We start from the raw sequence: 26139 nt of genomic DNA, 5'->3' as shown, positions 1-26139 counted from the left end.
GGTGTCATTCTGGAGCAGAAGCAGGAAATCTGAGTGGGGCTGGAGGTTGTACCACTTAAAACAAATTAAAAGGTGAGTTTCCAGTTGTTAATGTGCTGCCAGCCCCTCTTAGCCTTGCAGGACATTCAGCACATAGTGCAAAAGGCAATGGAATTCAGATAATTCCAGACCTGATCCTCCACTCCTTATTCAAAAAAGTAGGATGGGCCTATTCAGTGGATGCTGATCTTACAAAAATAATCTTTTTTTCAAAAATAACAAGTCATATGTTTAAGGATATATTTAAACTTGTGGGATGCTGGCCATTTACACATAATATGCTATCTATAATTATGTTTTCTATGAATTAATTACCATTATTTCCACTACTAAGGCTGACCACTTTTGTAACAGAAGAGTTTAACTTGTTAATAGAGATCAGTGTCTAGAATAGATGGCTATTGAGTGTATTTGATAAAACAGATGGTGAACACTTAAGAAATGTTTCTCGTTCTACTGTTGGCAGCTTTTAGGTTACTAGATGGCTGTTAGGGTCCCAGAGAGATGTCCTAGAGAATGGAGAAAGCTGGAGGAGACTGTTAGGGGTTTCCAAACTGCGTGGTAATCACCGTGTGAAGAAAGCGGAAGGAATCGTAGCTCCTGTGCTGCCATCCCGTAACGCTGTCAGCACTGCTGCAAAGGTGGTCCTGCGTGCTGGGCTTTATGAGCTGCATACCTCGGTTAACTCCAGCGGGACTAAAGGCGAGGCTAAAGTTCACAAAGTGTTTGTAGGACCTTAAGCAGAGGGAGGACAGGAGGTGATTTCAGAAGCCTGTGGACATGCAGAGGGAGAACGAGCACGAAGAAGAAGCTGATAGAAAAGGGATAGAGCCAGAAGAGGGGAGAGTTCTGCGGAGACAGGCAGCAGTGGGTGCTGGTGTAATGAATAAAATCACCAGTGCTTACCTTATCTTCATCCGTTGTTGTATCTTCCGTAGGCACTGCCTGCTCACCCAAAAGCTATGCAGCTGGATGTCCTTTCTCCCTCCTTCTTTCTCACACTGTCATGTTTCTCTGGTAATATCAGAAGGATTGAGATAACTGTTGTCTGCTGCTGAGACTCAGAGGAAACTGGTTATCGAGGAGACTAGGACAGTAATGCCCAGCCCAAAAAGATCTGTGACTTAAGGTCTTCACATCTCATCAGTGTTTCCAAACATCAAGTTAATGCATAAATCAAAAAAAATGGAAGGCAGAGGACCTACCATAATTAGCTAGAGTGCAATTTGTAATAGCAGAAAAAATTTCAAGACTATTACCAAACCTTATTTACCTTATAAAAGGTAACCTTATTTACCTTATAAACCTTATTTGCCTTATGAAACAAATAAAATATATCAATATTATCATCTTATGATAATCTTACTCCTAATCTTACTCATACTTAGGTTACAATTTCCTAAATGGAAAAACGAGTATAACAGTATCTGCATTTCCAGTTTATGCTCTGTGACAAAATACTGTGCTTCCCCTTTGGATAATTGAAACTGTTATTTTACCAAAGAGGGACAGGCGAGATGTTACATTGGGAAAGGGACACTAATTTCTAATTAAATGTCAAATTGCATTAGTTACAGAAAAAAGAAGAGGCGTCACAAGGGACCCCAGAGTTTCTAACCTGAGTAACGGCAAGTGAGACCTGGTGGTGTTCAGTGATTAATGAGCAGCATCAACATCTGTTTGAGTGGTCAGAGAAGCAGTAAGCACATCAGGATATAAGCAGGGACAAAGCACAAGTTTCTGTAAATACTGATTAGAATCTCTGTCAAGTAATAGCTTAGATAGTCCTGTCTGTGTGTGAGAACTTCATCGATCCTAAACAACATGCTGGTTTCAAGTTTATCATCATCTACAACTAATTCCCCTAGTGATTCAAATTCCAGTATGCTTATTTGCCAATAAAATAAATTGCAGTAAGGGACATTTCAAAGCAGGCATTTACTTCTGGGATTGACCTATATCCTGAGTGTAAGTCTAATATTTGATAAGAGGATAAATATAACCCTTTTAAATTAATCAGCTACATCGGTCCTCTTCACCTAAATGCTAAGCTCTTTCTCCTCCCTTCTGGTATGACTGTGGTATTTATGATACTGTGGAGTCTTCATTCTAAACTGTTCCCGTAAAAGGCCCCCGTGGTATTTTATGCAGGGGAGACTTGTGGCTCATGGCTCAGTTGCAGTTCGTGACCTGATAATCAGGGTCTGGGCTAGAAGAGGGGACCCTGCAGCGCGGAGGTGCAGAGTCAGGCGTACTAATTATGGCTAATCATTGCCTCGGAAGCGAACGGAGCATCTGTTTTGTGAGGCTATTTTGTGATCCAAAACATTTGTATATTAAAATAATATGGAATTATTAAAATATTTGTCATGTCCATGTCACCAAATTCAGGATGCAGAAACTTGTATGTTGTGTAAGTATAACTGAAAAGTCAACAGTTGAGTTTGTTCAACTGCTTTCGCGCTGGTGTTCATCTTGTGAATGTTTTAACTTTACTGAACGTAATTACTCTGATCTTCAGACTCAATAACACATTTCTTACATTGAACTACTTCCTGCACTACACAATTGTACAAAGATGCATTTCTTACAAAGGTAATATATTCTTTATTATATGTATGGGCAAGATCAGCAGTGATGTCTTACAAGTAGTATACAGAAAATTTCAAAGTATCTTGTAAAAATACTTTGCAGTGATGTGGCACTTTTCACGTTTGCAGTCTTTTGCCCAGACCAGACTTCTTAAACAGTTCTGTTCCCTACTGTGTTAATAACAACTAAGCACTGGAGAACTAGTAATAAGATTTGTTCCTTCCAGGTATCTATGTTTCAGAGACTAACATCTTCCCATTATGTGCGTGCGTGCGTGCGTGTGTGTAAGTCAGACTGCAAATATAGTGTTTGTTAGTTTTCTTCAGCAGCTATCAAGATTTCTGTGGCTTCCTACTTTCACAGTTAACATCCTTAAAATATGAAATGTATTTTCCTATGTCTTCTTTTGCTATGAACATCCCTGTTTTCCTCCTGTCCTGTTTCTTTCTTCCTACCATGATAGAATATGGGACCTACTGCTCTTACGGCATGTTTATACCATTTCTATGGCATTTTATTGATATGGAAAGAGTTACTCTACTCAAGATAACTTGAATGGGGTAGCAGGGCCTTTGCAGGTTGTCAGTTTGAAATGAGTCTCACCTGTGCACTGTAAACTAGGATATAATAAGCTAGCCATGAGTTAATTTCTTGTTCGTAAGTGTATTTGATATTATCTAAGCACAATTTATCAATTGAAATAGGTGTGTAGTCTGGACTGGAGATGACAGAGTCTTCTTCTTCAACCCTACAATGCAGCTGTCTGTATGGGAGAAACCAGTGGATCTAAAGAATCGTGGCGATATAAATAGAATCATTGAAGACCCACCTCATAAACGCAAACTGGAAACTTCAGCAAGTAACTAATGCTGTGATTATTTGCATTTATTTAAAACTCAAATGTTAAATGCAACTTGATTGCTAAATGCATTCAGCGAAAATTTGATAACCATAATTAGAATGGTTTTCATTTTGAGATTTTGTGTAAAGTACTGTGTTAAAATTAATGTTTATTACTAAATATTTGTTTTACTGAAATGCTAAACTTGGGGATTGAGGATTTTCATTATTTCCAATGAAGAAATAGATGGCTTCTTATTTTGGATGAGTCTTTGACATATAAAATACATCTTGGAAGACGCTGTCTTTATGTCTTATTACACTTATATTTCCAAGATGTACATTAGGAATGCATTAGCATTGTTTTCTTTATCCAAATGTCCTATTGACTATTCTAAAAAAGGAGATACTCTGTAGTTAATGGGTATTCGGCCAAATTGTAGAGGGAGAAAAAATCCCAACAGTAAATCTCAAATGAGTGCTAAAAGGTTTGATAGCAACATGGATGCTTCAGTCCAGACATAGCTCTGCCACTCACCTTCTAAACACTATGGATTCCTGGAGGGGATATTCTTGGCACTGACTAAAGAATAACTTGCTGATCTACAGCAATATATTTTAAGTGGTTCAAAATGTAGTTTAAAAGAAAGGCCATGGCTTTTCACTGATCCAAGGTTTGCCGTCTGGTCCTCCGCTAGACAGGCCAATTTGCTGAGACAGTTTTTCCAGCCTGATTTTCCCACCCCTCCTCCGTTGTATCCGCCCTGCCGCGCTCCCTGTGCTATGCTGTCGTTTCAGTCCACTCTCCTTCATTTCATAGGTCAGCCCCAGCTTTATCCATTGGTGACCGTCCCAAAGGTTGCCCCCACGTGTCGGCCTGAGCTTGCCGGGGCAGCAGGCTCCATAGCTTCTTCCACTGTGTTTCTCTCCAAAAATCTTGTTTCACCAGTTGACGTTTACCCCCTTGGCCCTGTTACTGGGAGCTGCTCCGTTCAGTGCGGACACTTCTTCTGTTTCCCAACTCCTTCCACCGGCGTTCATGCGGGAGCTGTGTCAGGAAGATCTGCCGTTGCGGGGAGTCATCCAGATCTGTGCCAGCCATCAGAAACCTTGTTTGTTTGGATGAGCTGTTTATGCCAGGGAATTCTTACTTCCACCACACACAAATATTTTACTTAACGGTAGTTTCGCTGGAGAACATCCTTCAGCTGATAGCTATTCTTTGGTGGCAAGATCTAGAAATATGGAGGGGGAAATAACCTTCATCATTATTTAAAAGTGTAATATTTTGTAACTAAAGATAAGTCTGCAAGTCTCAGGAACTGACCCGTCTTTTACACTCATGCTATCAGGGCCATAATGTATGCTTTGATATGCAGGCACAGCTTCAAATTAACTATTGCAAAATAAAGGTGGTGAGGCATTTGTGGATTTGAAAGACTGTGCTTACAGGTAGATACAAGTGAGTGATAATCAGGATTTATGTTATCATTATTAGAGGTTTAAGAAGAAATGCTACAGAGAGTGGTTTTCTATTTATGTATTCCTTATCAACATATAATATCATTACATTTTTCAATATAAATTTAAATTGTAAGAGGCTTGAAACAAAATCATGTGGTTTTTTTATATGGCTTGAGCAAGTTTTGATAAATTCCATTGAATAATTCCAAAGCATATCTGCTGAAGTTCCTTCTTCAGGAGAAAAATATAGCTTAAGCTTTAAGTTGCAGGATTTATTGAAAGATCGATTAATTACTGGCTGGGGGGCATGATAACCAAAGATAAGGGCCATTATTCATAGTCTATCATTAATTAATGTGAAGGATCTAAAGCCATTGCTGATATGTGTCATTTCCAAAATTTATTTTTTGTTCTGTGTTCCATCCTTTATATTCTATTATGTATATGTACTGCTAAGACTTGATTCATGCACCAGGCTCTTTATGACCATGGTTTTCATTGTTGCTAATAGTCTTCGTCTTCTTTAATATAATTGGAACTTGTGGTTGCTCAGTATTTGAGAAGATCAGGTTATAATTAGTGTATATTAGCTGGTGAGGTCAAAGGAATTATTTGTTACCGTTGCTCTTACATTGTAATGTCGGGTAAATAAATAAAAGAAATGAGCTGTGTGTTTGCAACAATAGTTGCCTAATTTATTTAGTTTAGTTGCTGCTGTGGAGTTTTAATTAGAATTTTTAAATCAAAGGCACAAAGAAATGTGAGCAAGCATAATTATTCATGGAGTGTTACAGTTTATCTGTGCATCACTCCACTGAAAGATCAAGTGCATTTATAATTTAGGCATAAATGAAAAATTATTCATTTATCAATTATTCTACCTCCACAAAGTATTAGTTCTTCAGGGATTTATGAAGGTGTCATGCTTCTTTGCTAATGGGTTCGCAAAAGGCCATTTCTTGTAATCGTAAGGGAGGCACGGCCTCTTCCGCCGTCTCCAGGCTCGGTGAGCGTGCGTGGAGCCAGGGCGTGATAGGGAACGCGTGGCTTCAGCGGCATCACACCCGCCTCGGTTCCCTGCAGACACACAGACTGTCCCACCGAATAGGTCCGTCCTTAACAAAACGTAGGGCCAAGGCAGAGGCAGTGCTTCCCAGACCTGCATAATTTGATCATCCATTTTACCAAGTTAAAGCTTTCTGATAGAATAGTGCAACATATTCTGATTACAGCTGTGTTTTCTTTTCACTAATTATCATTACTCCTCCGTATCTTAGTGGGATCATATACTGACCGTAATATCCTTTTCTCTTCTGAACGATTTCTTGAAATTGTTCTTACTGCAATGGATAAAGGCATTTTCATCTACTCCTGTTCCTCTCGGCTCGTGTGGTACTCAAATATATGCCCACTGGGATTTGTGCAGTCAAAGTTATCAAACTGTGCAGGTCATTAGAGTGTATAAATGCAGTAGACAAAAAGATGACTACAACTTACCCAGCGGAGCTGCAGGAAAGGTTTCTGAACTACTGAACAAGAACATCTTGCATTTGCAAGGAATGTATTAAATGTAAAAGCTATATGGAGAATCTAATGTTTGTTCCAGAATTCTGATGCGACTCAAATCATATCTTCTTCTGACTGATACTGCCCTTCTCTGCGAACCTCTCTGCAGTCCCTCAGGTCTGACCACTAAGCATAGACTTTACTCATTCTAGCAAGATCGAGTGCAGCACCATGGAAAAGAGTCCTGAGCAAACTTTGAAGCTCTCCGGCCACCTATTTTTACTCCATCATAACTATCAAAGTTTCTGCCAACTTAATGGAAAAAAAAAAAAAACACAGCAGTGAGAACACCCAAAAAGCTAGTGGAACAGGAATCAGTTCTTGCTAAGGGACAGTGACAAGTGGGAGAATTTGATATGAAAACCCCTGTAATATCAAGAAAGTCTCAGTCTGAAAAAAGATTTTTTTTCTTTCTTTTTTTTTGAAAATGCTTTGTGTGAATGTTTAGGCTGAGGAAAATTTCCCCCTGCCCCAGCTGAGTAAAAGAAAATTGGTGTTTTAAATACACAAAACTGTATATTGATTCATATTTGATCCTGATCCATACTGAAAGTTACAATTTAGTCCACTCTGTTCCCACAAATATTTTGGATTCTTTAGTGTTCAGATAAAAATACAAATATAGATAGGATATTAGATAATGGATAATAGCCCGTATAAATAGGATAGGTAAACTAGTCTTAGATAAGATGTATGTATGCTAAGTTTCTTTACAAAATTATGAATCAGATTTCTGTGTGTTGCCAATGGATTGACAATGGTTTAAGTCCACTGCTGAAGAGCGGTGTTTTTTTTGTGTTCTGGAAAGTGAACTGGAATTCATTACAGGACTGGAATTAGTTGAATGATTTAATTAATTAGAATTAAGCTTGGCAGACAGTCAGACTGGGCTAGCTCTCAGCTTCATGATTTCATGGCAAGATTGCTGTCAAGTAATATTCTTCCTCCAGCTTTAAATCAATTATTAGATTTTGTGCTCAGTTGCCTCTCTTCCTTTTCACAGTCAGTATATAATCTTGCGTAGAGGCCCAATGGTACAATACGGTTCAATAGTTTCCTAAGTGAGAGTGTAGATATCATTTGCCATGTTTTACTAAGTTTTCCATTGCACTGAAATTTTAAGTGATGATACTAATTCTAATTTTGTTCCATTCAAGATACAATTCCCATAGTAGTCACTCATGTCAGTAAAGCAAGGAGGATTTAGTATCTCTCCTGCAAGCAGGCTGTCATTTTTCAGAAGAGGAACTTCAGATAGGTCATGTATCAGCAGAAGGAAATAAATACTAAAGTCAGAGTGGATTTTGTAGAAAGAAGACTGTGCTTGCCCAATCATCACTGAACCTAGAGTCATCTTTAAATTCAGTTGTCTTTAAAATAACATCAGTGCTCTCTTATTTCCATATTACCATCATCAGAATTTATTGAAGTTAAGGTCATTGCTGCCTCCACAGGTTGTTTAACTCCTGATTAATAGCTTTATAATATGCTTATTGAATTATATTCCACCATCTAGGTCTACAGATTGTTTTTCTTATTTCTTTGTATTTTTTACTGAGCTTCCCAAAGAAGAATTTAGCAAGAAGGGTTCGTGTACTTAATATAGATAAAAGGTAACATTTGCTGAAAGCACACTAATATGCAAGTAATTTCCCTAAAACAGGGAAACAAAATGAGCTAAGAACAAAATTCTGTCCCGTTTGAAATAAATGGCCAAATTATATTAGCTTCAGTATTACGAAGATTGAACCTGCACAAATAAGAACTTGAAATTAGTTTATAAGCTTAAAAATAATTACCATTCTCCATTTGTATTAAATTTTTTTCTAGCAAATCCCTTGGAGGTGAAATCCTAATCTAACTGAAGTCTAGGAGAGTTTTAATTGACTTCAGTGGAATCAAATTTCACCATATCGAGTTATTCCAAGCAGCTAACCCGTCCATTTTTATCTCCATAACCTAAGTTCAATTTTATGTTTATTTTTGAATTATTTTTTCTTTATCTTCTCATAGTTTCTTATATAGCAAGACATGTCTTTATTACCAGTCTAATACAAAAAGGCTGAGGTTTAGTCTCTCTGATATTCCAAAGCCAGTCACGTACAGGTTGACTTTTATTTTCCCCAGCTAATGTCTGATCCACTGAAAAGTCCCCAACACAAACCAAGCAGTGAACGGACATGGATTCTAGCAGACCGTCTGCCTGAATTTTGCTGAAATCTGTAGTTTGTATAGTTGAAAAAAAAATCAGTATTCTAAAATTCCAGAAATAAATATCAGTTCCGTATACTTCACATTCATTCTGAGTAACCACACCGCTTCGAAGTCCGACGTGGAAGAGTATCCGGAGCACTGGGAACGGGGAGGTTCTTCAGATCCGCGTGGCCTTTCGATACTGTTGCATTGCATGCGCTTACGTCGGAAGGAGAAATGGGGAAAGAAGGAAGTTCTGATGAGAATTAGGCTGTCGAATTATGCAGGCTCTCAGGGCTGAAATGCTTTTCCGATAGCATCTTTGTAGTTAGATTTTTAAGGAAAGGGAGGAGGGAGTGTCAGGTGAAACAGTAACATGATTTTAAAAAACCACATCACAAGTGAACAATGAGACATTTTTCAGGCTGAACGTGGTTGTTTTTGTTACTAGCACTTAAATTTTAATGAAAGCATTTCTGAGTGTCTGATGAAATATATGTTATTTTTAAAATACTCATTGGAAAACAGTAAATACCTGAGCAGGTACCAAAGATCAGGAAGTGAAAGGTTAATTTGGGGAATTTGTATTCCTGTTTCTTTAGTTCAAATCTAATCACCCTAATTTTATTTATTTTCTTTTAGCAGATAAAAGTGTTACTTCTTGCCCAGGGGATGAAAATGATGATCTTAGCATCAAAACTAAGAGAAATAAGTAAGTTCTAAAGTTTACTTGTCCATATGTAATGTTGGGAAGCTAAAGTAGTCTACAAATAAGTGCAAAGAGAAAAAAAAATTCTTTCTTATGGATAAATTACGAGAGCCATTCTTAAGGTATCCACTGTTCATCGAACTCCATGATTCTCTAAAATACGTGTTTTCCATAGCCATCATCTGTTTTTTGTAACTGTTATTTACACTGAAATTGATGAAAAGATTGAACTGTAAGGGTATGTACTTATGTTAAAGAAATTGGATGAAAGCTTTAACTCCGTTGAAGTCAAGTGCCCCCTCGCCCCTGCCAAAATAGCAAAGCAAAACTCAAATGAACAGTTCTCTTTTTAATGAGCACCTTGGAGACATATCAACCTATTTAACCTCTGGCCGGGTAACTGCAGATAGGGTCAGCTGGTCGCAAGAGCTGCTGCTGCATGAGATAATGCTTTGAAATGAAAACTATTTTCAATAGCATTGAATAAAATAAATGTTTTCGTAACAACGTTATGTCAGTAACATAAGTTTGCATAGCTACTATGTTATGTATTTTGGGGTATTTTGACCGGTAAACACTAAAAAATCTGTATTTTCAAAGTGGATGTTTTGAAGATAATTCTGTTCTCTCTTGTATTGCTATTCTTATCTTACTGGATAATTCTTTTCACCTCCGTAGCATTTCCATGGATATATATTATTATGCAGGAAGAATTGGATACTACAAGATAAATACTCATTTTATTGAAATCATTGGGGTGTAACTATTGCCATAAACTGTTAGCTATAGTCCAACATTAATACATTTAAACAAGCATTTAGACTGTATTTCCTTAATAAAAGGTTGGTATTTTAAAGGTCCATCCATGAACCTCTACATTCTGCTATTGTTTCACTGAGGTATAACTAGACTATTTAAAAATACTTAAGTCAAATTCTACCCAAGCAATGCTCTAATAGTACTAAATACAAAAGAAACAAATCTTCAGAGAAACTTAGGTTTTCTGGGTTTTCTTCACAGAATCACAGAAGAGTTGAGGTTGACGGTGACCTCTGGAGATGGTCTGGTCCAGGGACAACTGGAGCAGGTTGCCCAGGACCAAGTCGAGTCACTGAATATCTCTGAGGATGGAGACTCCTCAGCCTCTCTGGGCAACCTGCTCCAGTGCTCGACCACCCGCAGAGTAAAAAAGTTTTTTCTTATATTTGGATGGAATTTCCTGTATTTTGATTTGTCTTCATTGCCTCTTGTCCTGTCACTGGGTACATGGATACATGAATTTTAAAAGCAATATTGCATTATTATTATGAACAGTATTACAGCATTACTGTCCTATCTGTTTTGAGATCTGTAGGCTTCAAAAATTGTGATAGTAGAAGACAAAGAGCAGGCACTCTGTGTGTGTCCTTTTGACTATGAAGTCAGAGACTTCGTTGTGTTCCTTTGGTTGCAGATTATTGTATTATTTGACTAAAGATTTTTTTTTTTATTGTAATTCTTGGCATGAGAAAAAAGAAAGTCTGTATGATTTGCAGCATCATTTTCAATTATCCGTACCTAAGAGGGTCTCTCCTGATGATTAAATGATGAAATAGTGTTCTGTATTTCCCTCAGTTTCAGCTTGAAAAAGCTTTTTGTGCACACTAAAAATTGGATTAGATGTTTCATGGATCATATTACAGAATAAAAATTGCTAATACAATAAAAATGTCACTATCATTCTGTGAAGAATAACAATTTGATATCTTTCAAATCACTAATAATATAATTTTAGATAAATTTAAGAGTAATGTAATTATTCACAGACGGAAGCTAATATGTTAGGATTCATATTACATACTGATGTAATTCACTTTCTTGGAAGTGAATTTTGACTTTTGTATCATAGAACACCCTGGAAGTAGAAAAGTGTTTTCATGTCGAAAATTCAAACTGAAGTATTATTCAGTTAGTGAAAATTGCATTGCTAAAAATGCAGTCACTCCTTGTAGGATGCTAAAAATCGAAGTGCCTCACTTTCGTTGTCCTGATTTGAACATGGTGATCATTTTCAGCCTCCTGGTCTTTAATTTTTTAAGTAAAGCTTGAATCCATTCATCACTCAGTGTATTAAGAAACAACAGGGGGGGGACCCACATCAGAAGTTTGAATTCCAGATCTGAGTTTGCCTAGTTCTTTGAAGTCAAGAAGTTTTGGGGCACAAAAACAGAGAAAATAAAAGAAAAAAACTAACAAAACGAGTTTCTTCAGTGACTCCTTTAAAATCTTCACTCCTTGACAAACGTCGTATAAAACTGTCTCTTTCCTGTAGCTGGAAACATAGGGTAGTGTTTCACTGTTGAGTTACGCTCTTTGGTCAGGCAGCTGTACTGTACTTCCACGTGAAGAGCTGTCATGGTTCTCTGGGAAGGGCCCTCAGGAAAACGCCGTTGAATAACTAGCTGCAGATTTGGGGAGCTAGGCAGCTGCCAGGGTCTGCAAAACACTGCGTCTGCTTCGGGCATCCGACAAAATCCTACGTTCCTGCAGAATTTTCCAGCGAAAGTAGAGCGTTAAAAAAGCACTCCCAAGTTTACAGTTACTGAACTATTTTCTGTCTTTCCTTGTTAAAGAACAGAAGATTCCCAAAGTGCTGACCAGAGGAAGGATGATGCGGAGGAGAAAAATGTGAAAACGTCAGCACATCAGATTATGCTTCCTCTGGAAGAACGCATTACTCATTTCCGTGATATGCTTCTGGAAAGAGGGGTAAGAAATCAGATTACATTATCTGAAACATCTCATTTATGAAAATGTGGCGCCATATATGATCACTACAGAAAACATTTCATAATTATGAACTAGCAGTCAAATGAAGAATTACTGGGGGGGTCTATTACCCATGTAATTTTTATGTTACTTAACTGTAATTCTCAGTGCAATTCTCAGTAACAAGACAAGAATATTGTCTTGTTAGTGGTATGTGAATAAAGGAGAAATTTGAAACAATTCATAAAATTGCTTACTCTGCGATTTAAAGTAAGTTAGAAAAAAACAGATTTTTCTGAGTATTCTTACACTGGCAATATTGTAATAGAATTGAGGCTTATTTTGGAAAATTGGCTTCTAAAAAGCTTAGGCAAAAATACATTATATGCCACTGCCATAAAATCATCTATTTTAAAAATATTTTCTTAACTTCATGTCCAAAAATGTTAGGTTTATATGGTTATTTATATATCTTCTGATGCCATCCAGTAATATATAGCTATCCAGAACACTATGCACTTTTTAAATGCAACTATAAATAAATTCATACACACACACACATAACCAAAAGTGGTAGTTCTTCCAGCTCAGAGCAGTGGCTCAGTAGTATGTGAAGGAACTTGGTCACGCACAATCCCAGGGGTCCCGGTGAAGCCCCGGAAATGTTCATTGCATGATGAACAAAGGAGGAAAGACACTTCTCGTGTGCCACCCGAAAGACAGCACAAGATGGAAAAATAGCCCTTGGAAGCTCTTTGCTCTTCTTAACCTGGGAAGTGTCATCAATGTCAACTCCGCTGATCCCAGCAGTGGGAAACCAAATTCCCTACTGTTCCTCCAAAGATGAGTGGCTCCGCTTCCACTCTGTAAAGCAAGGAGATGCTGGAGTCACATAGGGGTTAAGAAAAGTTGCTCTTTTCCTTGGACTTTCTCACTTTGTTGAGAAAACTTGGCGGCTCCAGTTGATGCTGACGTGCGGAAGGTGGAGTATCTGCCTCGGACCCTCTGAGGTTCTTATTCAAACTTGTAAAAGAAGCCGGTCCACATCACCGCAGGCAGCCGGGCGAGAGGCCCTGGAGGCACGGTTCCCCGCCTGGGTCGTCCTGCCGGGGGCTGGAGGAATCCTTCGGACTGCGTAGCTGCTACCAGAGTTACTTCAGCCATTTTACCGTGACCTGATCAAGATTATGAGTAGATAGATGAAGCATAAATTCAGTTTACAATAGAACACGTCAGTGCTGTGAGCCTCATGACCAGCAATGAAATATGAATTACAAATCACAGTAATAGCATGCAGTGACTGATTTTTGTAAAGCGCTTCAGCCTGACTTTTATTTTCTGCAGTAACAGTTATAAACCTGTGTTGAACTGACCTCATAAAGATTACCATCAATATAAGGAATTTTGCATACAGTTATTTATAGACATAAAATCACCTCTGCAGAAATCCATCTCACTGCGTCCCTGCTCTTTCCAGAGAGCTGATGATTTTGTGCACAAACTTTATGAAATTAATACACAGAACACATTTAGGCCCTGATCCTGCAAAAGTAAATGAGTGTGTAACGCACTAGTGTGTGCAGATTTTACACCTCCCTCCAACACTCTCAAAACATATTTTCCTTATAAATCTATGTAATTTCCATTAAAAAAAATTCAAGGTGGCTGTTGTTAGGCGGTAAAACCTGTAATGTTTACCATTAGTAATCAGTAGACTTAAGAGGCATATAATTAGAGGTTTGGATGTCAGAACTTTAACTGTCTCCAGGCTAGAACTGTTTTATTAATATGTTTTGTTGTTTATGCTTTAAAAAATACAAAGTCCCATAAATGAAGACTGGCTGAAGGCTTCTGTTAATATATTTTCAGTCATGGGAGGATAAGTCAAAATTTAAAAGTCTGATTCTTTAAGTATAAGATTCAGACTAGCTTGTTAAAACAAGAAATTCAGTGAATTTACTGTTTTTGCTATTATTTAAAAGCATATAGATGATAGGCTATTTATGTCTTTGGCCCAAAACATTTGTTTAATGTGGGACAAGATGATCGTTAGGCCCAGCTGGCCGTCATTCTTTGAAATGTAGCGAGGCCATTAGGGTTATTTTAAACTGATTACTTAAACGAATGTCTCCTGCCATTTTCTCATAATGTTATTATTTATCAAGAAGGTACTTGAAAGCATTACCAAGTACGTTAGCTAGATGAAGTTCTTCCACTTAGTTCTGAGCCTTCTGTTTGTGAACCATACATAAAAGATACATAAACGAAAGAATGTTCATTGTAACATAAAACTAAAACATGATTTTGTTGTAGCCCCGAGACAATAGCACTATTCTTAAGTCATTGGCAAGGTTTCCTATGTAAAAATGTAATTTCCGATATGACCCCCTTTAATATTCTTTCTTATTGCTTTACGTTGCTTTACATTCAAGGTACGAAGGATTTCAGGATATAACTTTATGTGGCTAACAAAAGAAAAAAATAATGATTTTGCCTTCTTTATATTGGAAAACGTACAGAAAAAAAGGGGGAGGAGGGACTCAAGCCCCCACCTTCCAGTTTCAAAACAATTCTTGCAGCCTAGACAGTATCCTGAAGAGTAAAAATTTCAAGTTTGACAGGCTGTACCTAGGTTTCCTACAGATCTAAAGTCAGATTTTGCTCATTCTGTAGGGCCTTAACCTAGTGGTCTTTAGTGATGATATTGCCACTGGAAGGGATCAGTCTCCAAGGCCCCTAGCACCCCGTGGGCACCCTGCGCTGAACCCCAGACCCTCTGCGAGCCCCACGGCAATGCCGTAGCGCTGCAGAAGCTGGACCAGTCCAGCTGGAATGTCCACACTGTATTATATACTTTTTTCCGTATATTTTTCTTGCTGTGCGGTCTTATGGTGCAGTCTTTATATTTATGTCTGTAAGGGTGAATGGATAGATAAGGAACTTGTAAAGTTTACCACTGAGTGTTTTTATTTGAAAGGGGAGTATTGAAGCAATCCTTGAAGAGGTAGAGTTCAGATGCACACACGTTTACTGTAACTCGTCTTTGCCTGGATTCAGGATTTCAAAGTCTGCTGAACAGCACTGACAAATACAAAGATGATCTTGTGTGTCATTTAAGGACAGTTTTCGTGGGGGTGTGAAGGGTTAGTTTATATATCGCTGTTTTGTTTTGTTTTTTTTTTTAACAAAGAGCTATATTGATAATTGGAGTTAGATTCTAAGCTGCTTTAGTCATGGTGTCGATGTGCAGTGGACTTACTGCTGTGGTCATGCAATAAGCAGTATGTAACTCACACAGGTCTCTGCCAAATAAATGCATAAACAAACAGGCTAGTTTGTTTTTTTTCCTATTTTCCACCTGTTTTTTCAGACGGACCCAGAGAATTCCCTTTCCAGAAGGATAGGCCGCGTGTGTTGAGGGTCAAACCAGGTGGTGGTGGGAGTGATGAGGGAAGGTTGCCATGGCAGATCAAGAGGTGTAGTTAACAAGTGCTTTGAATATGCTCTTAATTTCTCCCTGTCTTCCTAAGACATGTGGTTGTTCCTAGGACATGTTTTAGATGCCCTAAGACCCTCTCTGGTCTCCATCGGCCAGGCCCTAATGTGGCTCCTTCGTCGTGCCTGCCAGCTCTGTGCAGACGCCTCCATCACCTAGGCGGTCTGAAAATTGCTAGATGCCTGCATTTAGGCAGCTGAATCCCATTTTTTAGTGTCTTTTAATACAGGTCTTTAATTTGTTTTGGGATGCTGGGAAGTATTTCACAGCCAACAGTAGGTGATGATAGGTGAAGTGTATTTCAGCTCTGCAAACCTTGTAACCTAGGCATGGATGTCCATGATAGCGGAAAACTGGAACCAGTGAGCCTTTCTGTCCTCTGCCACTATGTGCTTCTTGCTATTTTTTGCATACCTTTTGGTAGTTTGTGCCAGATGTGGGCATTGTTTCTTACCAGAACAAAGATTCATAAAACTGTGAGTTTTATACTGATGAAGGTAAATTCTACTGCAAATATCACACTTCATCTTTCTTTTCTTATAAATCTGTAAAAAATCGGTCAGAATCTGAACCTACTATCGCACTTGGGCTTCCAGAGCTAAGAAAAAGTAAAATCAGTTATTCTGATGCCCTTTCACTTCTAAGCACGCTTCTCAAACTCAATACATTGAATTTTCCTAAGCTTTTTTCACTGTACTTTGGATTTGGGTTGAAAGCATGAGTACAGAATTGAAAAACAAAGACAAACTCAGATCTCTGTTTTCTCTTTTGTGTGTGTTGATACTGGGCCACAGAAGTCATTATTTGTTTTGGAAAGAGATGCCATCCCCAGCACTCCCAACACATGTTCCATGGCTGAATGTCGCACAGTAATAAAGAAGACCACAGTACAATACTCACTTGGAGATTAGTCAGAATATTAATGTTTTAGGTTCATTTATAGAGGTCCAAAATGTGTATCCTGAACAGCATGTGATATCTGTAGCTACAAATAAATTATAAATAATATCAGCAGCAACATTTTTTTAGGCGTATGTTTGCCATATGTGAAATGTAAACTGAAGAAACATTCATAAAAATGAATTATTATATGGCAAATTGCTGTTACTTTAACTATCCTTGAGTTCAAACTAGCCTTAGTACTGGGAGCAGAGCTGATGTCCAAGACAGAGTCTAGAAGACATCCTGGGAAAGGCTTCCTAGTGCTGATTCTTCTGTATGGAAAAGAAGAGAGTCAGCGCTTAGCCACCTGTATGGATGTGGAGGCATTAGCATAGGTGGCAAGAAGGAAAGAATTGGGAGGGACAGCTCTTAGCCAGACTTTCGGTGCCCCAGCAGAGTCTGTCTTCAACTCAAATTACATAGTTTGCTTAATGAAGAGATGCTTAAGAGAGAACAGCTTTGTCAGTGAGGATTTTTCAGCACACACTACCTAAGCAGTACACTTAGTCCGATTTAAAATTGAATATGGGATATCCCATAATTCTGTACTCCTTTATTTGCCCTGCAGATATAATCTGCACTGATACCTAGTCCGTACATAATCTTTCAGCTGAGCTATATGGCTTTTTTCATTCAAGCTGTAAAGATTTGTGTTTCAAGATCCGTATATTTTCATGTTCCTTCTTGGTAACCGGTTGCCCTGCATTGGTATTATTTTACAGAGAGCAGCACTGGTAACTTACTCAGTTTGCATTCTAAAAGTTAGCTTGCAGCTTTGAAATTTCCTAGCTCCCAGTGCTAACAAGTCTAGTAGGAAAGCCAATCCATTTAAGCCCACTTTGCATCATCAAAGCTTTCCTGTTTGATTGTTAATTAGTCTATTTTATACTTCACATAATTAATTTTTTTAGTGAATTTACTCTTCTTTGTAATTAGATGAAATATTTTATGTTACTCCAGAGTTTTCTGTAATGAACTAATTAACAGTGATGTTGCGTAAGATATCAAAGCCAGGCTGGGAATTTAAGCCATAAGCTTTCAGAGTGTCGTTTCATAAAACCTCCTGGGCAAAGGTAAAGAAGAAAGTAAGAGACTTTCTCAAATTTATTTGGCCTCACAATCTTACTTAGTTGATGATGCTTTTAATATTGACAAATAGGTTGCAAAAGAAAATACCTGATTATAGCATGATTGATTGTAGCAGAGTCCAGCCAGAGTTGAAGAGTTTATTTGAGAACACAGAAGAGCTTCCTTATTAATGTAACATTTTCATTTCATATTATCAATATAAAAGTGATGCAGTTAACTTGGATTAACACTTAGATTCAGTTTCTAAGGAGCTGGAGTCAGCAGAAAAAGGTAGGAGAAGACTCAAAATGGAGGTGAGGTGACATCTATGAAGTGCCACTGGAGGGAAGTGTTACATCTGCATAAAGCATGATGCTTTGAAGATAATCACTATTACTTCTTCAGTGTGTGCATGCATAGAAAGCCTTATTTTGGTTATAATATAAATTTTTTAGTGGAGGGACTAAAGCTGAGATAATTGCTTAAATGGAATTCAAAGCTTCTGTTATGCTTACCAAAGGAGATAATAAAATGGGTATTTCCATTCCTACTACAGATTCTTTCCATCAGCAATTGTGGAATGAATATCTGCTAGATATTCATTCAGACCACCTAGAGCAAATCAATAGTAATGGTGTGGGAGGACCAGAGCATTGCCAGAAACATTAAAATTCAACTGCCCGCTTCCCAAGGCATCCTTTAGAGGGTTCGTTAGCTTTCTGACCTACTCTTTGCTTCACCTTGGAACATTTCCTTGTTTTAGGTCCTTAACAGAATTGTTCAGTGCAACTTTATTTTTATACTTCACAGGTTTCAGCATTTTCTACATGGGAAAAAGAGTTACACAAAATAGTATTTGATCCACGCTACCTTCTACTAAATTCTGAAGAACGTAAACAGGTGAGTGTTATCTGTAGTATAGCTTCTGATTGTCAACAAATGTCTCTCAAATTAACAGTAATAACAAAGTAATTATCTTGATAGGATAAAGAGTAGAATAGAATTAAAGTGTGAGTCTTGAATTTGTCCATGAAACTCAACTGAGGTTCTGCTCAGTGAAAATGTTGTCTCCTTCTTTGAAAAACAAATGGTAGCAAGTGAATTCGCACATAGCGAAGAGTTTCTTAGGTTTTAGGAACAAATCCTGTCGAGTCTAGGAAACTCAGCTGTAGAAAGGGTAATGACCATAAGGTAATGCTTCCACTGTGATTTGTATTATATATTGTAGAGGGACTACTTCATTTTTATTACTTAGAATGTTTTCTAGGAGTTGGTAGTATTTATTGCTATATTTTGCAATAACTAAACCTGGTAGATAAAAACGGATAGAGCACAGTGGCTGTGCCTGTGTCTGTTTGAAAGGGTGTAGCTTTTCTGGCAAGCCACAAAGGGAAGCAGAGGTTCTACTGCCATGGTTATTTGGGCATTAATTATCACTGGGGATCAGAAAGGACCACAGGGTCGGAAATTAATCTAAAAATTTAGGAGAAATACAAGGATGTTGCAGAGAAGGTGAACTCTTTTATTCTGTAGTTATTTCTGTTCCTTACTAGCCTCTTGTCATCTTGGAGAAGGAAGAATTTGGAATATGGAATTGTCAGTTTTTGAAATAAGCAAGGTGAAAAATGAACTTCTTATTCATATTGCATTGCACTGTGGCCCATATTGTCTTATTGATTCTCCAGAGAGCTTCCTGTAGGTATTTACTGAGGGATTGGGGACGTATATTTTCATTTACTACCTTTCCAATATTTTCTTTCCTAAGATAAAAGCTAAAATAAAATAATAATGAAATATGGGAATGAAAATGTGAGAGAAACTGGTAGAATGGAAAATACTGATAAACAAGATACTGAGCAAGGAGTTTTGTATTTTATTTCAGTGAATCAGCAAGGACAAAATATAGACCTTGGTCAGTCAATCAAGATTTATTACTACTTTTGTTTTATCAACCATGAAAATAATAAAAATATGTAATGAATGTACATTATATAACACAAACCTTTGCTAAAGCGTTGCTGACATGGACCTAGTTTGTGGGGTATATTTAATGCTCAAGGAAAGGGATTATGAAAAGCAAGTAGTCGGCAGTCCTATATATAGAAAGCCGTAGTCATGTTGATGTTGTTTCTAAGAGTGATGATAATTCAAGCTCAGAACTAAGGTAGAAGAGGGTGATCATTAGCTGCTGTTCTACAAAACAGAGTTAAAAAAATATTAAACTTGGGAGCGCGTGGTATATAATATATTTTAGCTGCTAAACTTAATGGATTTATGGACGCTCACTCTAAGCAGTTTCATTTAATTAGACCCCATTTTCCTCCAAGAGCAATTTAAGAAGAAAGTTAGACTTGGACAAGAATAGATCACCGATTTAATGGATGCATCTATTTAAGTACAACTAAAATTAGTAAAAGAAATTATTTAGATACAAGGAAACATTTATCTTGACTGATGCTGACTACGTGGCCCAAATAGTGAGTGTCTGAGTACTTTTTGAATTATGTAAACAAATTGATGTTTGAGGGATTTAGAGGTGAATTTTGACTCAAAGGAGAAGTGAGCGAGTGAATGAATGGCCAGAGCACGACTACCGGTACTGTGGTTTTGTTACACGGGTAGCTGGAAAAGGCAGGGTAGGCGTTTTGAGTGCATTTTATCTGCAAGTGTCTCAAGGAATTTTCTCTTGACTTGAACTTCTGTTCGGACTAGTTTGGAGTGCGAACTCCGGTGCTCGTGGGTGTCCTTGCATTGTCCGAGGAGCACCACCAGCTGGTATTGGATATCTGCAGATTGATGTCCTTACTCATCAGTATTTCCCAAGGAGTTATTAACTGTGAGAAGACGTTACAACACTTAAGTTGAGGAACAGTGAAGGGTAAAGGAGCAACTGTACTAGATAATGAGCTATCTGTTAATTTTGATTTATTATGTTCATTATGATAGATTCACTGATACTAGAAAGGCAAGCAGTAACAGCGTCGCCTACATTTTTTCTTCCATTTTTTCCAGTCTGCTCTTAAAGTCAACTTAAACAAATGCATGCAGTATAATAAACTTAGTTTTCCTAGGTCTTCACAGTACTTCTTTTATAGCATTTTTTTTGATGTTTACTTTTCCAGTGCTGTTTCTTCCTTTATCTTCATACCATACTAAGTATCAGTTTTATTTCAGTTCCTTTAGCTTTCATGAAGTGTAGGTTTGCGCTTGTGCATCCTCATGAGTGAAGAGAAAGTAACTGTGGTAGTAATCATCCTTGATGCCTATACTTTTTGTTGCAAGAAGGAAAGGATGGTGAATATGGAAAGCGAATGGCATTTTGAGGAACAGCTCCTTTGATTCAACAGTTAGCGTGCCACACTTTGTGGAGCACAGAACCGACAGGGCCAGATTTGTGGTATTTAAAAATGTGATTAAAGCAGTCGGCAGCACTTCCAGATGTAGCTAAGTCCTTAACTCCTCTTGATGAAACTGAAAATCCTGATGCTGAGCACCCTACTGCATATTTAGCTGCCAAGTACCGTTAGAAGTAGGACTGTCGACCCTTCTAAACACATTAACGCTGTTGTGTAGATTTGTACAGAGCATCATGTGTAAGCTCATGTTTTATGGCAACTGAACTGAAAAGTCTTCAGGCTTTCTTTGGGTAACTTACAGAATATTGCTCTTCAGCATTATAGACATATTCAAGAACTCAAGCAAGTTGGAAAAGGTGCAAGATCCAAACAAGTCTGTCGTATGGATACAAGCTAGAAGTAATAATTCTATAAGCATTAAGTTGTGAGCAAGATCAAGTTATCTACACCTAGGTCAGGAAATCTTGATTTATGTTATACTTCATGATTGGATGAAGATATTATCTGTCCAAATTACAGCTTTTTCCAGCTACTTATTTCATGAAAACAAATGATCAGGCATCCATGAGGCAGATTCAACCCCTTTTGAGTCAGGAAATACTGAGTGCAGATAAGAGTTGTAGTCCTTGAGATTAAAAACCTTCTGATCGGGCATAAATACCATAAAATCTTTATTAATAAACACTGTATCTTGTTTCCCTTTTTTGAATAGATATTTGAACAGTTTGTCAAGACCAGGATAAGAGAAGAGTACAAAGAGAAAAAAAATAAACTATTGTTAGCCAAAGAAGAGTTTAAAAAGCTTCTTGAAGAATCCAAGTTATCACCAAGGTATGGCATTACCTTATGGAGATTTGTTAGAATGAGTTTTCTCAAATTAGGCTGTGACTATCCGTCCTGGGACTCTGTAAAATTGAACCTACTCTTTTCATCAACTTACTTTATACTTCTGTCCTTATAATGCTGTCTTAACTGCTTCTTCCTAATGTTTCATAGTTATTTTGTTATATTACTGGGAAAGGGAATATACCTCTCTGCCTCTCTTTCCAGTTTAGAGTGTGTAATATTTTGCATAACACTTATTTTATAATATTTTTATAATACACACACACATATATAAAATTAGTACTTGAATGTTAAGTCACATTAATATTAGGCATCTATGTAGAACTAGTGAAAAACACTTATTTTGGTTTGGTTTTGATGGAAGAGAAACATAATTAACAAAGTTATTATTTAACAAAGTTATTATTAACGCATCAGTAAATTAAAATAAGACCTGCAATGCAATCATTTATTCTTCTACATTGATTTTTAAGTAATGGATCCAAAATTCCACAATAGGAAATGCGGTGCTTAGGAAAACACTTTCATTTGTAAATTATGTGAAAATAAAGAGGTTTATGTATTATATTTCTGGTTAAATTGTCGGAACTAAGAAATTACAGTTTTCTTGTACTAAATATGCGGATAATTGCACAGCACTGCCTGCCTAGATGCAAAGATACAAACAACACATCAGACTGTATGGAAATAATTGTAAGTAGTTTTTGACAACAAAACCGAGAATAATCTGGGTTTATGTAACAGCTGAACACTGGCCCCAGCAGTTACGTTTTCAGTCTGCAAGGGCAAAACCGTGCTGGCCTACAGGAACAGCGAACATCTGACACCTTAATGTTTGTCTTGAGCTGACTGTGAGAGCCCAAAGTCAAAGAAACTCGTGTGCCTGCAGTAATCTCCGGCTTCGTTTTAATACTGCGGTAAGAATCAAATTAGAAAAAACCAGACCTTTACCCAAGCGACTGTTACAAATCTGCACACTAATTAGAGCAGAGGCTCAGTCAACAGTAAATACTGCAGAATTCTTACGGCAGAGCGCAGCGACTCCGCAGCAGCACTGACAAGGCGCACAAACAAGGAGGCAGCGAGTCAGATGCGGCGTGCCGGTGTAGCGACAGAGACGTGCAGCCGAAATCGTCGCAGCATGGGCTCGGTAAACAGCCAGCGGCAGGGTAGCCAGGCTCGGCCCTGCCAAAGCAAACACGAGGAGGACCTGGAGCCTCTCCAGGATCCCCCAGGTTCTCGCCTGGATTGACGTAGACAACATATGATAGACGTTAACTTGTATTTTTAAGATAGGCTCAGAATCCTAACATAAAAGATGATGACTATTGCATTTCTGTCTGCATAAACTTTTCTCCACGACAGTTTTATATAACCATCCGGCCTTTGGTTAGTCAAGCAAAACTCTGGATCTTTTCATAATTAAACTTCTATAAAGTTCAGTCAGTTCTTCTAGTAATATTTTTTGGTAGTTACTCTTTTTACTTCCTATACACTCATTATATTTAACTGTTAACGATGGTCCCCTTTCCTGCTTTCATCATCTCCTCTGCTGCAAGGTGCAACCCATAGGATCGTAGAACAATTCGGGTTGGGTGAACCTGACCTCAGGAGGTCGTCTAGTGCAACCTCCCGCTCAGAGCACGGTCAGACCAGGCTCCTCAGGGCTGTGTCCAGCCAGGTCTTGAGAACCCCCAAGGGTGAAGGTGGCACAGCGTCCCTGGGCAGCCTGCCTGCCTGCCTGTCTCCATCCCCATCTGTGAGTCCTCCTGCGGTCGCTGAAATACCGTTCTCAGCCATGGTCTTCTGTCCTGCTCCCTCCTTTCTCTGAGGGCGTTCTGCACCGCTGAGAGCACGGTCTCGTCTCCTCACCTGCCTCTCTAACCCGCACTGGCCGCTTTTCTCTGCCTCCTTCCTCTCCCGGGATAAAAGCCGGGCGCGCTGGGTCCAGCCAGGTGAGACACCGGCAAGGTGGTCGATGAAAGAGGCCGGGCGCCAGGGAGCTGCTGGGACGTCGCTGGCCGCTCTGCGCGCGCGGTTCTGCTGCCGCGTGCCGCTCTGCAGAGACCTGCCGAGCAGGGCACGGGAATTTCTGGCCTTCCTAGCGCAACTGCTTTTCTCCACTCCTTCCTTAACGCTCTAGTTTTCCATCATTCCTCGCAGGAATGTGAATGTAACCTAAAGGAAAATTAAAAACCACAGCTAGAAAAATGTGCATCTAAGTGATATAAAAAGTCCAAGAGTTTAAAAAAACCAAAAAGCTTGTTATTCCATACTAGTCTTTGACTGAATTATGGTACCACTCCCATATCATTCCTGGCTACTCTGCTGCCAAATTCTGGGGGGAGGCAGTGGAAACGTTGCCCTCACTGCACAAGCCAAACGTGTTTACTTGAGTTAATAAAGGTATTTGGCAAAAATATGACTGAACGTTTTTGTTATCAGATACAGTGTTTGCATTCGAAAATGTTGGACCTGGCTATAAGATCCTCAGGCGAAACTCCCTGGGGATTTCAGTTGCATTATTATGCCTGTAGCTGTCACATTTACAATTAATTTGTTGCTATTTTTAGGAAAGATCAAGCTACTATGGTATTTCTTCAGGTATCGTATACTCCTGATAGTCAAAATGCATTTGTTTTAATTAGTTGCTTAGTTGTGTTTTTTCCACTCCATTAGAGGCTAATCATTGAAATATCGGGCACAAGCCACTGACAAGGACAGACTGAGACAGCAGAAACCTGCGCTGGAGCAAATACTGTGTTAATTAATCTAAATTGTCCAGTCAATGATCACACAGATTTCTCAAAACCAATAATGAAAATAACTATTGCAAGCAGATCAAGTGAATGGGAAGCACAAGTAATTTTGGCACTGGTCTTGTTTCTTTGTCGCAGACATTACAGCAATGTTGTTGTAAATATTTTGCAGGACACATTCTTGTTTTTAATATCTATATCACAAGGTAAATGTGGCATCCAGGTCAAAGAGTCCGAAAATGGACTGACAAAGCTGCAACTTTAAAATGTCTTTCTTTTCTGCAGAACAACGTTTAAAGAGTTTGCAGAGAAATATGGAAGAGATCAGCGGTTTCGACTTGTTCAAAAGAAGAAGGACCAAGAGCATTTTTTCAATCAATTCATACTTATTCTTAAAAAGAGGGACAAAGAAAACAGGATAAGGCTACGGAAAATGAGATAAAAATTCTTGAAATTGGCAATAAATATACAAGTTAATGCTGTGACCACAGTAGAAATTAAAATGAAGAAAAAAGCATTTGGGGTTAGAGTTCCAGCAGCTAAAGAAGAACCGGATGTCCCTGAGAAAAACTCTCTAAATGAAGATTGGTGACCATACATTGAATTTGTGAAGCCAGGTTGTTCTGCAGGAATCTGAAGGATATTTTGTTCTCAAAGAATTAATGTTTCATATTGAAGCTCTTTTGTACAACATTCAGAGTTTGATGCATTTCTAATTGCCATGATATGTCAATCCCTTAATTGTTTTAATTATGCAAATTACTTGTAATATACACAAATTATAAATCCAATGCAGATTTGTAATTAAGCAGAAACAGATGCCATCCATAACAATCTCAAGATATTTTCATCATTTAGGGGAATTATCTGGAGCAATCGTTTGGCAACTTTATGCATTAACATAAATTGTTTAGAAGTACAGTGGTATGCAGGAATTCATTACTCAGTGTTCATGTGTCTGTGTCCAGTTTTCTGAGTGGTAGTAATAAGATATTAATTGTTAATCATAGTGAAGAGTGTGAAAATCTTGGCATATGTTCCATAGCAAAACCAGAAATTTCAGAAATAGCTTTCTAATTACTGTGAATGGTGCTTTCAGGCACATGGATAATAGCAACACTTCTCCATAAAAATTACGATAAAGAAGTTATTTTGTAAAACCATCATAGTACGATTTGAATTATGTTATTGTATGTGAAGAGTCTGCATGAGATTTTTTCTCATCATCTTTGTATAAATAAATATTTAACTTTTTTTAATTAATAAATATTTTAAGTGAGTTTTCATGGTTTTTAAGTTTCTAAACTCTTGGAAATATTGGGCAGAATAATACAGTTCTCATGGTTTTTACTCGAGAGGAGGTATACCACCGAGAAACCGTGAGTTTCTACTGCTCATGATTCGTATGCAAATTTTCACTAACAGGCATTGGAGTTATGACGTTTTGAGAGCAAAGCAGCCTCTCTGACTGTGAAGATAACGTAAAGCAGGTGGAGGAAATCAGCACAGCTCCACCCAATT

At 38.1% G+C, this 26139-nt stretch overlaps 1 protein-coding gene across 1 annotated transcript in view; it reads left to right on the top strand.

Annotated features, from left to right (window-relative positions):
- The window catches only part of TCERG1L (transcription elongation regulator 1 like), a 116873-nt gene extending 90988 nt beyond the window's left edge, over nt 1-25885 (top strand). The window contains exons 8-13 of the mRNA XM_067299573.1: nt 3336-3490; nt 9337-9406; nt 12016-12151; nt 18468-18557; nt 21726-21844; nt 24904-25885. Of these exons, the coding sequence (XP_067155674.1) occupies nt 3336-3490; nt 9337-9406; nt 12016-12151; nt 18468-18557; nt 21726-21844; nt 24904-25060 (727 nt within the window). The 3' untranslated portion in view covers nt 25061-25885. The remainder of the gene's footprint in view (nt 1-3335; nt 3491-9336; nt 9407-12015; nt 12152-18467; nt 18558-21725; nt 21845-24903) is intronic.
- Nucleotides 25886-26139: the final 254 nt, after the last annotated feature.

Source organism: Apteryx mantelli, chromosome 7, assembly GCF_036417845.1.
Source record: "Apteryx mantelli isolate bAptMan1 chromosome 7, bAptMan1.hap1, whole genome shotgun sequence".
Classification (NCBI taxonomy): Eukaryota; Metazoa; Chordata; class Aves; order Apterygiformes; family Apterygidae; genus Apteryx; species Apteryx mantelli.
This window is presented reverse-complemented; position numbering and strand designations above follow the sequence as displayed.